At 41.1% G+C, this 14715-nt stretch overlaps 1 protein-coding gene across 5 annotated transcripts in view; it reads right to left on the bottom strand.

Moving 5' to 3' along the window:
- The window catches only part of NRF1 (nuclear respiratory factor 1), a 148890-nt gene that overhangs the window by 85729 nt on the left and 48446 nt on the right, over positions 1 to 14715 (bottom strand). For all 5 annotated transcript variants that reach the window (XM_045388374.3, XM_045388375.3, XM_045388376.3 and 2 more), the window contains exon 3: positions 3055 to 3169. In XM_045388374.3, coding sequence (XP_045244309.1) covers positions 3055 to 3169 — 115 coding nt within the window. The remainder of the gene's footprint in view (positions 1 to 3054; positions 3170 to 14715) is intronic.

Here is a 14715-nt window from a genome sequence, read left to right as displayed (position 1 = left end):
TGTCTTATTTTTAAGAAATTGCCACAGCCACCCCAACCATCAGCAACAATTACCCTGATCAGTCAGCAGTCATCAACTCCGAGGTAAGACCCTCAGCCAGCAATGCGACGATGACTCACTGCAGGCTCAGATGAGCATTAGCATCTTTTTAGCGATTAAGTGTTTTAGTGGTCAGGCCCAGTGGCTCACGCCTGTAATTCCAGCACTTTGGGAGGTTGAGGCGGGAGGATTGCTTGAGCCCAGAGGTTTAAGCCCAGTCTGGGTAACATAGTGAGACCCTGTCTTCACAAAAAGAAGAAAAAATTTGCCAGGTATGGTGACATGCACCTATTGTCCCAGCTACTTGGGAGGCTAAGTGAGAGGATCACTTGAGCCCAGGAGATGGAGGCTGCAGTGAGCCATGATCGCACCACTGCACTCTAGCCTGGACAAGAGAGCTAGAATTTGTTCTCCAAAAAAAAAAAAAAAAGCATTTTAAAATTATGGTATGTACATTGCTTTTTTTAGACATAATACCACTGCAACACTTAACAGAGTATAGTGTTAACATAACTTTTTTATGCATTGAGAAACCAAAAAATTTCTGTGACTTATTGTGCTACTTGCTTTATTGTAGTGGTCTGGAACCAAACCTGCAATATCTCCAAGGTATACCTATGCTTTTAAAACGTTGTAGCTTCAGATTTTCATTGTGATATAAACAATTATTCTCAGTCCTACAGTATTTCACAAGTGAGGATGAAATGAAAACAGTTTTTTTTTAAGATGGAGTCTCACTCTGTCACCTAGGCTAGAGTGCAGTGGTGCAATCTTGGCTCACTGCAGCCTCCGCCTCCTGGGTTAAAGCTATTCTCCTGCCTCAGCCTCCCGACTAGCTGGGATTGTAGGCGCCTGTCACCATGCCTGGCTAATATTTTGTATTTTTAGTAGAGATGGGGTTTCACCATGTTGGCCGAGCTGGTCTTGAACTCCCGACCTCAGGTGATCTGCCCACCTTGGCCTCCCAAAGTGCTGGGATTATAGGCGTGAGCCACCGTGCCCAGCCGAAAACGGCTTAAAAAAATTATTTTACTTTAAGTTCCGGGATACATGTAGAGAATGTGCAGGTTTGTTACAAAGGTATACATATGCCATGGTGGTCTGCTGTACCCATCAACCCAAAAACAGCTTTTTAAAACATAGTAACAATGGATGAAACAGAAACACAGCCTCTTCCCTCTGAAATCATGGGAGATGATTTCAAAGTTCTACATTTCAGAATTCTGAAATGTGTGAGCAAAGGACCACTTATCAAACAAGAAATCTGATGGAATGCCTTGAAACAATGGTTTATATTCACTGTCTCTAATTCCCCTCTCTCTATTCTCCCTTAAAGCTATTCCAATCTTTTCACCCTTACCGCTCCTTTGAATACACTCTTGTCAAGTTCATTCGTGAACTCCATGTTACTAAATCTAATGGTCAGTTGGCATCTTTTTCAACCTGTCAGAAGCATTTGATAGCTGATCACATGCTCTCCTTCCTGACACACTTTTTGTACCTGGTTTCCAGGATACCACTCTCTTGGTTTGTTTCCTGACTCACTGGTTGCTTCTTAGACTCTTTTGCTGGCTCCTTTCATCTCTCTAACCTCCAAAAGGTGGAGCGCTTCAGGCCTCAGTCCGTACTCCCTCCCTAAGTGACCTCATCCAGTCTCCTAGTTCTAAATACTACTTATATGCTTATATCATCTTCAACTAAGGCCTCTCATTTGAATTCCAGACTCATATATCCAACTGCTTATTTTGTATCTCCACTTAATGGTTAGAGGCATCACAAACTTACCAGGTCCAAAACCAAATTCCTGATTCTGTCTCACCCTCACTGTCATGCTTGCTCCCTCTCCAGTAAATGCCATCGCAATCCTTCTAGTAATCGGACCAAAAATCACCCTGCACTCCTTTTTCTCTCGCACACTCCACGTCAATGAATCATGATGAGTTGACTTTTGAAATACATCTAGAACCTGATCACTTCTTACTACCCATGCTGCTGCCATGTTGATTTTAAGACACTATCATTTCTGGCCTAGATTACTATAATCACCACCTAATTGGTCTCCCTGATTCCATTCTTGTATCCTCAGATTCTATTCTCAACACCGTAGCCTGAGTGATTCTTTAAAAATGTAAGTAAGATGATACCATTGCTCTGGTCAAAAACCTACACTGACATCTCATCTCACTCAGAGTAAGAGTCAAGAAGATCTCCTAGGCCAGGTGCAGTGACCCACACCTGTAATCCCAGCATTTTGGGGATGAGGCACAAGGATTGCTTGAGGCCAGGAGTCCCAGACCAGCCTAGACAACATAGCAGGACCGCATCTATCAAAAAAAAAAAAAAAAAAAAAAAAAAGATCTCCTGGAGTGGCTCTTCTCTACTACTCCGAACATCTTCTCATATCTCCCTGGCTGTTCCTCAAAAACAACTACCACATTCACACTTTGGGGTCTTTGTTCTTGATATTCCCCCTGCCTGAGATGTTCTTCCCCTCAGTATCAACGTGTGTGCTCTTTCAGCGTCTTCAAGTCTCTGTTCAAAGGCTGCCTTATCAAAAAGCATTTCTCAGACCATCCTCATAAAAGAGAAAAATGACTATATCCCCCTACCTCCTGACTTTTCTATTTTCCTTACTCCACTGTATTTTTTTTCCCATTGCACTTATCATCACCTGACATATTGCATATCGTTTTTTTTCTTTCCCCCTTCTAGCAGGATACAAGCTCTTTAAAGCAACTTGTTTTGTTCACTCTTCTATGCCCAATGTCTACAACAATGGCTTGCACATAGCAGGCATACAACTTTTCTGAATGGATTAATGTGATATTACATATCTGTTAAATCATATTTCTTTGTTTTCATGTATTTAATTTTGTAAGAATACTTTTAAGTCTACATCTGTCATCAAGGAATCAAATCAAGCATCCTTGACAAACCTAACCATATATGTTCTAAGTCTGTCATTCACAGGAAGTATTTGAGGAATAGTAATAATATGGATAAGGGAGCCCTCACCGAAGCAAACGTGTTTGTTGCCTCTTCCGGATAGATGGATTAGACTCAAATACATGAGGCCGTTTCCGTTTCTTTCCTGTTGCCACAGCAGCAGCAGCGGCCATTCCCACAGGACCTGAAATAATAACGTATGTGCTGAGATTAGGCAGCTGCCTGTAAACTGTTCAAGACAGAAACAATTAAAGGTACAAAAAAGGTAGCACTGCGTTCCCAATATGTTGTCAGTAAATATAGAATGGTCCTGATATTATCAATATACTTCACTATTGTTTAACATGATTCATATTGTGATTTACCAATAAAACATATAATGAATCTTGTAAAAAAGCAAATGATTTACACCTCCCCACCACACACCAGTTTGAATTTTGTATAATGTTGTTTTTGTTTGGCTTTGTTTTGCCAGCATGCCCATACTGTTAAGGCAATATTCTTAGAGGTGCTAGGAAAAATTGCAGCACTAAGAGGAAAAGCTTGCCAAAATTGAAAAAATTTACAGATTTTACTTCTATCCCTGTGTCCCTGTTTCCATTACTCCAAGACACTGCCAAGTTAAGGAAGTTGGAGATAATCACTCACATTTGGAACTCCAACAACACCTAAAGGAGTATCTGAATGAATACCATCGTAATTGAAAAAATTTTCTTGTATATCTGGGAATTGTGCCAAAAATGGAGATGTTCAACACAAGGTCAAGTTGATGAAGGCATTCTGGCAGAAAAGAGATAACTTTCCCACTCTGAGAAAATGTTAATAAAAGTTAGTCTGGCTTGCCCTGAAACTAATAATGTCTTGTTTTGTCTTTTCAAGGGTAGATGGAGGGTAGACTCTAAGGAACTGTTGAAGTCTCTGATTCCTGGGACCTCAACATATCAAAGACAATCTTTTTTAAAAGGCATGTTACCTTTATCTTTATTTGTGAATCTTGTAAAAGGCTTAAATAAAAATTAAATTTAATTGCTCATCTGTATATTGGCATATATATTCTAAGTGGCTCAAATAAAATAAGCCTCCCTGTAAACCTAAATGAACTTTTCTACATGTTGTTAGTAATATAATCAGCCTGACTTAAATAAACCCCTCTAAAGAACCTCAAAGCAAATAAAAAATAAACGACTGCTTTTTACCTTTCTTTCCATCATAAATAGCTGTTATGGAAAAAATTTTATTGCTGCGTTTCCCAACATTTTATTTATTTTTCAAAATTGTGGTAAGAACACTCAACATATTATCTACTCTCTTAAAATGTAAAGTGTACAATACATCATTGCTAACTATAAGCCCAATGTTATACGGCTATCTAGAACTTATTCCCCTTGCATCACTGAAGAGCAACTCCCCATCTGTCCCTCACCCCAGATCCTGGCAACCACCATTCTCCTCTGTTTCTATGACTATTTTAGATACCTTCTATAAGTACAATCATGCAGTGTGTGTCTTTCTATGACTGGTTTGTTTCACTTATCATAATGTCCCCAAGGTTGAACCACGTTGTCACATATGACAGCATTCTCTTGTGTTTTTAAGGGTGAATAATGTTCCATTGTACATGCAGATCACAATTGCTTTAGCCATTCATCCACCAATGGGCATTTAGGCTATTTTCACATCTTGCTATTGTAAATAACACAACAATGAACAAGGAAGTGCAGATATCTCTTTGGGGTCCTGATTTTAATTCCCTTGGATAAATACCCAGAAGTGAGACGCTAGGATCATATATGGCAATTCTAGTTTTAATTTTTTGGAGGAATCTCCATGCTGTTTTCCATAGTGGCTGGACCACTGTACATTCCCAACAGTATATAAGGGTTCCAGTTGCTCTATGACCTCACTGCCACCAGTTATCTTTTATATTTTTGATGACAGTTGAGCATCTAACCTGTTGGTGATTTTATGTCTTCTTTACAGAGATGTCTATTCGAGTCCCTTGCCCATTTTTTATATTGAGTTATTTGGTTTCTTGCAGCTGAGTTGTAGGAGTCCAATATTTTATTATAAAAACTTCCAAACATATGTGCAAAGTTGAATTTTAACATCTTATTATACATATCTATCCATCTTTCTATCCATTCATCAACTCACATTGAGGTTTTTTTAATGTGTTTCAAAGCAAACTGCGAATATCAGTATGATCCCCCTAAATACTTCAGCAGGTACAGCATCAGCTAGAGTTCGATATTTTACAATTTTTTTCTTTTGAGGTAAAATTTGCATATAATGAAGTGTACAAATCCAAGTATACATTCAATAAATTTTAAAAATGTATATACTCATAAAACTCAAGATCTAGCCAGGTGCAGTGGCTCATGCCTGTAATCCCAGCACTTTGGGAGGCTGAGGCGGGAGGATCACCTGAGGTCAGGAGTTTGAGACCAGCTTGACCAAGATGGTGAAACTCCATCTCCACTAAAAATACAAAATTAGCTGGGCATGGTGGCGCATGCCTGTAGTCCCAGCTACTTGGGAGGCTGGGGCAGGAAAATCGCTTGAATCTGGGAGGCGGAGGTTGCAGTGAGCCAAGATCACACCACTGCACTCCAGCCTGGGTGAAAGAGCAAGACTCCGTATCAAAAAAAGAAAGAGGAGTAGGGGAGGGCAAGAGAGGGGCAGAGTGAGACCCTATCTCTAATAAATAAATAAATACCTTTAAAAATGAAAATTTGAAAAAATTATAATTTCTACAATAAACTAGTATATTTTATAAAGTCAGAGTTAAGAAGAATTCCTTAAACAAAATCCCAAAAGGATAAACCATAAGATAAAAGATTAATAAATTTCACAATAATATAAATAAGAACCTTCATGAACAACAAAAAAAAATAAATGGGGTGGGCAACAAACTGGGAGAAAATAATTACATATTATTTTTATGTATGCATAAAAATGCATACTGCAACCTCCGCCTCCCAGATTACATAATATGTAATATTAAATGTAATATTAAAATAATTACATATTACATATTATTGGGAAAGGAATGCAAAATATATATCAGTAATTTTTACAAATTGATATGAAAAAAGACCAAAAAAATGAGTTGGAAAATGGGCAAAGGTATAAACAGGAAATAGGCAAATAAAGAAAATTGAGAAGTCAATGAAGATCTAAAATGGTGCTCTACTTTGTCTTACTGCACTGGCTGGAACCTCTAGCTCAAAAATGCAAATTAAACCAACACTGAGACGCCATTTCATACCTACCAGATTGGCAAAAATGAAAAAGACTGGTAACGCCAATGGTGAGAATGAGAAGCAACAGGCACTATAGCACACTGCTTGTGGGGATGTAAATGAACACGATTTGGAAAGACATTTAGCAATATCTAGTAAAGTTGAAAATGGACATCTTTGGCCCTCCAATTCCCCTCCTGGGTATATCCTCCAGTAGTACTTTTCAAGCTACAGCTAGTGTGACCTTTCAGTGGCTCATGAGTGTTTTTTTTTTTTTTTTTTTTTTTTGAGACAGAGTTTCACTCTTGTTGCTCAGGCTGGGGTGCAATGGCACGATCTCGGCTCACCGCTACCTCCGCCTCCCAGGTTCAAGCAATTCTCCTGCCTCAGCCTCCCTGGTAGCTGGGATTATAGTCATGTGCCACCACGCCCAGCTAATTTTGTATTTTTAGTAGAGGCGGGGTTTCTCCATGTTGGTCAGGCTGCTCTCGAACTCCCAACCTGAGGTGATCCACCCGCCTCGGCCTCCCAAAGTGCTGGGATTACAGGCGTGAGCCACCGTGCCCGGTCGAGTGCATTTTTTTCTAATAAAATAGAACAGAGCAGAACATATCACAGAGTATATAATTTGCAGTAGGGGTATTACCTCATTAAAAATTGTAGTTTTGGCTATATGTGTATTCATTTATTTTGGGTCACAATGTAAAATGTATTACTGTGGTACATTGTCAAAATAGAAAAAATTACAAACAACCTGAGTATCTACCAATATATGAAATATTCAGGCTGGATGCCGTGGCTCACGCCTGTAATTCCAACACTTTGGGAGGCTGGGGTGGGCGGATCACTTGAGGTTCAAGACTAGCATGGCCAACATGGTAAAACCCCATCTCTACTAAAAATACAAAAATTAACCAGGCATGGTGGTGTGTGCTTGCAGTTCCAGCTACTCAGGAGGTTGAGGCAGGATAATTGCTTGAACCCAGGAGGCAGAGGTTGCAGTGAGCTGAGACCACGCCACTGCACTCCAGCCAGGGCAGCAGAGTGAAACTCCATCTCAAAAAAACAACAACAACGGAGAAAGAAATATTCAGATAATGAATGGAACACCAAATAACAGTTAAAAACAGCCACATTATCAACATGGGTGAATCTCAAAAAAATGTTGAATGAGATAAACATATTACAGAAACATAGTATCACAGTGATACCATTAATATAAAATTTAACACATGCAAAACAATGCTAAGTATTGTTTAATCATACAGACACATAATAGCAAATATAGACAAATGCAAGAGAATGACAAAGACCAAACCTAGAATACTGGTTACCCCAGTGGAGGGAGGGAGGGAAGGGAGCAGGATTAGAAAGAGTTCCACTGAAAATTTCAACCACATCTGTACTTTTTATTTCTTTTCTTTTCTTTTCTTTTTTTTTTTTTTTGAGACGGAATCTCACTCTGTCGCCCAGGCTGGAGTGCAGTGGCGCAATCTCAGCTCACTGCAAACTCTGCCTCCCGGGTTCACATCATTCTCCTGCCTCAGCCTCCCGAATAGCTGGGACTACAGGCGCCCGCCACCATGCCTCGCTAATTTTTTTGTATTTTTAGTAGAGGGGGTTTCATCGTGTTAGCCAGGATGGTCTTGATCTCCTGACCTTGTGATCCGCCCGCCTCGGCCTCCCAAAGTGCTGGGATTACAGGCATGAGCCATCGCACCCGGCCTGTACTTTTTATTTCTTAAAAAACAATTTGATGCAAACATGTGAAAGCAGTAATAACTGAAAAGCTGGGCAGTGGGTGCACATGCATTCGTTACGTCAACCTTGATACTTCTCTGTATGATTCAAATATTCAAGTATTTTCTACTTGCTGGACAATTTACCAAAACTATCACTCTCAAGATACTAATGTCTATAGACCATGTGAATCTTTCTCCACTTCTTTATTGCCCTATCTCTTATCATTTCAAAGAAAATGAAATAATAAATCCAATTTTGTTTAAAAAGAAGTCCTCTAGGGCTAGGCCCAGTGGCTCACGTCTGTAATCCCAACACTTTGGGAGGCCAAGGCAGGAGGATCACTTGAGCCCTGGAGTTCAAGACCAGCACTGGACAACATGGCAAAACGGCATGTCTGCAAAAAATTTAAAAATTAGCTGGGCATGGTGGCATGCACCTGTCCAGGAGGCTGAGGTGGGAGGATCACCTGAGTCCAAGGAGGTTGAGGCTGCAGTAAGTCATGATTGTACCACTGCACTCCAGTCTGGGCAACAGAGTGAAACCCTGTCTCAAAAAACAACAACAAAAACCAACATACTGGTGATTGATACTAAAAGAGGTCAACCAACTTGAGATATTGTTGTTTTATTACTTGAAGATTTCATTTAGTTGCACTACTTATAAACTTTTTTTTTCTTGAAAATCAACAATAATCAGAGGCTGTCTGCTGCAGAGAATTAGAAGTGTTTCTGAGGGGCAACACAATATAGTAAATGGTCATTTACCTTTTCTGGGTCACCTTTCAGATATGATGAATGCTACAGACCAGCTCCTCAGAAAAATTCCCAAGCTGGTTAAGTAGAGTTGGGATTCCAACCCAGGAAGCCTGATTCCAGAGCCTGGGCAGGTAAGCACTGTGCTCTGCTGCCTCTCAAAATTCCTTACCACACACAGCCCCTAGGCCCTGGGTGGTCTGACTCATGCCTGCCTCACAAGGCTCCAACCACACTGGCTTCCTTCCCATTTCCCATCTGCAAGTCCTTGCTTTCAATGTTTCTCAGTCTGAAATGCAATCCCCTTTGCTGACACCTAACTGCCTGTCAGTCACAACCTGCCTCCTCAGAGAAGCCTTCCCAGACCACCCAAACTAGCAGCAATCTGCTGTCCTTCTCTCTCCATTACCTTCTCTCATTATTTTACTCAGAAGATCCAATGCTTTCTCAAATTATTTTACTTTATTATTGGTAGCCCTCCCCCACCACTGGATGAAAGCTCCTTCAGAAACAAACTCTTTTTCTCCCCCCAATAAGCCTTTTGCACTCCTAAGAAGCAAACTCTTGCCCGCCTTGTTCATAGTATCTACATAGGTTACATATATGCACTATACATTATAATTCCTCAATAATTGAATATTAAATGATCAAATGGTAAGTCATTTCTACCAGCTGTATCTCACTTTCCGCATGTGCCACACAAAAAGTCAAATTAAAGTCTTTTCCTGGTCTTAACACTATGACAAAGCGGTACAGTAATACAGCAAAGCCATGTCTCAAAAGCATCTTCCTTCATAGAAAAGCAGTGGACCTGGATTCATGATGTTAAGATGCCCTCTGCTGGAACACATGAGCATTTCACAAAACATATTTTACAAACATTTCACGTGTTTTGCCACTAAGACTTATTTTTAAATTCACCACTCCAGAAATACACAGTGGACAGTAACTGACAGTAGTAAGGGTGTTCGTCATTGCATCTGTCTTGCTCTTCTTAAATACAGCATATATTCAAAACATGTAGTATTTTGGCCATTCTTCATCATTAATTTCTTGTCCAGCTTTTCTAAATACCTTCTAAGATCAATATCTAATATCATACCCATTCAGGCATGGTTTATATGAAGTCTTTTCACCATGGTGCTAAAAGTTCAATGTAAATAGGAGAGTGAATGATATAAAATGTAGCCCAGCTTTAAGTAATTTAGTAGCCCAGAAAATCTCAAAACCTTAAATTGGATTAAGATGATCCAAGATTGCTAGTGCCCTCAGGCATCTGGCAGAAGCAAACAAAAATCCTCTCTAGAGGAAGATAACATTATACTAGACCCCAAATTATTTCTAGAAATAATTTTCCAAACACAGCATCCAGCATTCATTGAAATATAACAGTACACCAAGAAAACAGCCAATGTGAACAAGAAATGACATTAACAACATGTAACAGAAACAGACTCATTGGGACTTGAGAGAATTACCAGGTAAATTATAAAATTATTTGCTTAAAAGAAATGTTTTTCCACTATTGGAAACTGTTCAGTGAAAATCTGGGAGGAAACACACACACACACACACACACACACACACACACACACACACACAAGAAATTCTAAAACTGGAGGGAAAAAAATGGTTAGTTTTGGTTAAACTACTAACAATTACCAAAATTAATAAGGCAATGAACAGATTTAAAAGCACCTTAATAAATAAAGAAAAAACAAAGAAAAGAGAACATAAAAAAGGCACCTTAAACACTGCTGATATGGTTTGGCTGTGTCCCCACCCAAATCTCATCTTGAATTGTACTCTCATCATTCCCGCATGTTGTGGGAGGAAGCTGGTGGGAGGTAACTGAATCAGGAGGGCAGGTCTTTCCAGTGCTGTTCTTGTGATAGTGAGTAAGTCTCATGAGATCTGGGGGTTTAAAAAAGAGGAATTCCCCTGCACAAGCTCTCTCACTCTTTGCCTGCTGTTATCCGTGTAAGACATGACTTGCTCCTCCTTGCCTTCTGCCATGATTGTGAGGCCTCCCCAGCCACATAGATCTGTGAGTCCACTGAAACCTCTTTTTCGTCCCAGTCTTGAGTATGTCTTTATCAGCAGTGTGAAAATGGACTAATACAGTAAATTGGTGCTAGGAATGGGGTGCTGCTGAAAAGATACCTAAAAATGTGGAAGCGACTTTGGGACAGGCAGGGGTTCAAACAGTTTGGAGGGCTCAGTATAAGACAGGAAAATGTGGGAAAGTTTGGAACTTCCTAGAGACTTGCTGAATGGCTTTGCCCAAAATGCTGATAGTGATATGGACAATAAAGTCCAGGTTGATGTGGTCTCAGGTGGAAATGAGAAACTTGTTGGGAACTGGAACAAAGGTGACTCTTGTTATTTTCAGCAAAGAGACTGGTGGCATTTTGCCCCTGCCCTAGAGATCTGTGGAACTTTGAACTTGAGAAAGACGATTTAGGCCGGGCACGGTGGCTCAAGCCTGTAATCTCAGCACTTTGGGAGGCCGAGACGGGTGGATCACGAGGTCAGGAGATCGAGACCATCCTGGCTAACACGGTGAAACCCCGTCTCTACTAAAAAATACAAAAAACTAGCCGGGCGAGGCGGCGGGCACCTGTAGTCCCAGCTACTCGGGAGGCTGAGGCAGGAGAATGGCGTGAACCCGGGAGGCGGAGCTTGCAGTGAGCTGAGATCCGGCCACTGCACTCCAGCCTGGGCGACAGAGCGAGACTCCGTCTCAAAAAAAAAAAAAAAAAAAAAAAAAAAAGAAAGACGATTTAGGGTATCTGGCAGAAGAAATTTCTAAGCAGCAAAGCATTCAAGAGGTGACTTGGGTGCTGTTAAAGGCATTCAGTTTTATAAGGGAAGGAAAACATGAAAGCTCAGAAAATTTGCAGCCTGACAATGCCATAGAAAAGAAAATCCCATTTTCTGAGGAGAAATTCAAGCTGGATGCAGAAATTTGCATAAGTAACAAGGAGATGAATGTTAATCCCCAAGACAATGGAAAAAATGTTTCCAGAGCATGTCAGAGGTCTTCATGGCAGCCCCTCCCATCACAGGCCTGGCTACCTAGGAGGTTTCAAGGGCTGGGCCCAGGGTCCCTGTGCTGTGTGCAGCCTAGGGGCTTGGTGCTTTGCATCCTAGCTGCTCAGCTGTGGCTGAAAGGGGCCGACACAGAGCTCGGGCCATGGCTTCAGGGGCTGCAAGCCCCAAGTCTTGGCAGCTTCCACAAAGGTGTTGAGCCTGCAAGTGTACAGAAGTCAAGGACTGGAGTTTAGGAACCTATGCCTGGATTTCAGAGATGTATGAAAATGCCTGGATATGCAGGGCAGAAGTTTGCTGCAGGGGTGGGGCCCTCATGGAGAACCTCTGCTTGGGCAGTGTGAAAGGGAAATATGGGGTTGGGTTGGAGACCCCACACAGAGTCCCTTCTGGAGCGCTGCCTAGTGGAGCTGTAAGAAGAGGGCCACTGTCCTCCAGCCCCCAGAACAGTAGATCCACCGACAGCTTGCATTGTTTGCCTGGAAAAGCCACACACACTCAACACTAGCCCATGAAAGTAGTTGAGAGGGAGGCTGTATCCTGCAAAGCTACAGGGGTCAGAGCTGTCCAAGACCATGGGACCCCACCTCTTGCATCAGCATGACCTGGATGTGAGACATGGAATCAAAGGAGATCATTTTGGAGCTTTAAGATTTGACTGCCCTGCTGGATTCTGGACTTGCATGGGGCCTGTAGCCCTTTTGTTTGGCCAATTTCTCCCATTTGAAATGGCTGTATTTGTCTAATCCCTGTACCCCCACTGCCATCTAGGAAGTAACTAACTTGCTTTTGATTTTACAGGCTCATAGGCAGAAGGGACTTGCCTTGTCTCAGATGAGACTTCAGACTGTGGACTTTTAAGTTAATGCTGAAATGAGTTAAGACTCTGGGGGACTGTTGGGAAGGCATGATTGGTTTTGAAATGTGAGGACATGAAATTTAGGAGGGGCCGGGGCGGAATGATATGGTTTGGCTCTATGTCCCCACTCAAATCTCATCTTGAATTATACTCCCATAATTCCCACATGTTGTGGGAAGGACCTGGTGGGAGGTAATTGAATCATGGGGGCAGATCTTTCCCATGCTGTTCTTGTGATAGTGAATAAGTCTCACAAGATCTGATGGTTTTAAAAGGAGGAGTTCCCCTGCACAAGCTCTCTCTCTTTTTGCCTGCTGCCATTCATGCAAGACGTGACTTGCTCTTCCTTGCCTTCCACCATGATTGTGAGGCCTCCCCAGCCAGGTGGAACTGTAAGTCCATTAAAACCTCTTTCTTCCCAGTCATGGGTATCTCTTATCAGCAGCGTGAAAACGGACTAATACAATAGCTAAAGAAGAAAATCACAAGTTGAAAGACAGAAGAAACTACACAGAAAGATGATACATACAGAACAGATAGTAACAGACATACAAGTGAGGAAGACTAACATAAGTAACTGGAGCCATGGAATGAAAAGAGATGGAATGCAGCAGAAGCAAAATCTAGTGGCTAAAATGTCCCAGAATTGATGACATTGGTCCACATAGTCAAGATGTACAAAAAAATCCTAAACAGAATAAATAAATAGAAATCAGAGCCAAATACATCACAAAAACTAAAGAGAAAAATCAGTTGGGTGGGGAGAGGGGGCAGGCTATGTGGGAGATAATCTTTGAAAGACTAGCAGTTAGAATGAAATAGCTGAATTCTCAATAGCAACAATGGAATCCAGAAGACAGCAGAACAGTACCTTTCAACATGAGGAAAGAATAACCACCAAGCTAGAATTCCATACTCAGTGAAAACATCCTTCAAGGTTGAAGTTTAAGTAAAAACATTCATAGACAAGCAAAAATAGAACTTGCTACTAGCAGATCCATGCTAATGCAAATACTAAATGGTGTTTTTAGGCGGAAGAAAAACCATCTCAGGAGACCAGTTGGAGATGCAGGAAAAAAAAATGAATATTATTTATTAAATAAAAATATTGTTGGCTAGATGCGGTGGCTCACGCCTATAATCCCAGCACTCTGGGAGGCCAAGGTGGGTGGATCACCTGAGGTCAGGAGTTCAAGACCCACCTGGCCAACAGGGTGATACCCCATCTCTACTAAAAACACAAAAATTAGCTGGGCATGGTGGCACACACCTGTAATCCCAGCTACTCGGGAGGCTGAGACAGGAGAGTTGCTCCAACCCAGGAGGCAGAGGTTGCAGTGAGCCAAGATTGTGCCATTGCCCTCCAGCCTGGGTGACAGAGTGAGACTCCATCTCAAAAAAAAAAAAAAAAAAAAATTGTCTTGTGGTGTTTAAAATACAGTTGTCCCTTCAAACTCTCGTGAAATTGGTTCCAGCACCTTGATGTGCAGATGCTCAAGTCCCTGAAATAAAATGATGTAGCATTTGCACATAACCTATGCACGTCCTTCTGTATCATCTCTAGGTTACTAATGCTAATATTATAATACCTAATACAATGTAAATACTATATAAATAGTTGTTATATTATATTGGCCTTTTATTTGTATTATTTTTAATTGTTATATTGTTACTTTTAATTTTTTTTCCTAATACTTTTGATTCAAAATTGGTTGAATATACAGATGTGGAATCCACAGTAAAGAGAGCCAACTGTACACCAAACGACAATAATAGCATATAGGATGGGCGCATGAAGTGCAAGTGTTCTAAGAAATTTGTATTATCCCTGTAGAGAGGTTAAAAGTTTCAAGTACATACAACTTTTTGCTTTTCCTTTTTTTTCAACTGGACACAAGGCTCTCACTCTGTTACTCAGGCTGTAGTGCAGTGGTGTAATCATAGCTCACTGCACCCTCTGACACCTGGGCTCAAGCGATCAGTCATCCCACCACAGCCTCCTAAGTAGTTGGGACTAGGGAGCACATCACCACACCCAGCTAATTTTTTTTTTTTGGTAGAGATGGGATCGCACTACATTGCC

Source organism: Macaca fascicularis, chromosome 3 (assembly GCF_037993035.2).
Source record: "Macaca fascicularis isolate 582-1 chromosome 3, T2T-MFA8v1.1".
In the NCBI taxonomy this organism is placed as follows: Eukaryota; Metazoa; Chordata; class Mammalia; order Primates; family Cercopithecidae; genus Macaca; species Macaca fascicularis.
Note: the sequence above shows the minus strand (reverse complement) of the source record. Positions and strands in the feature narration are given on the sequence as shown.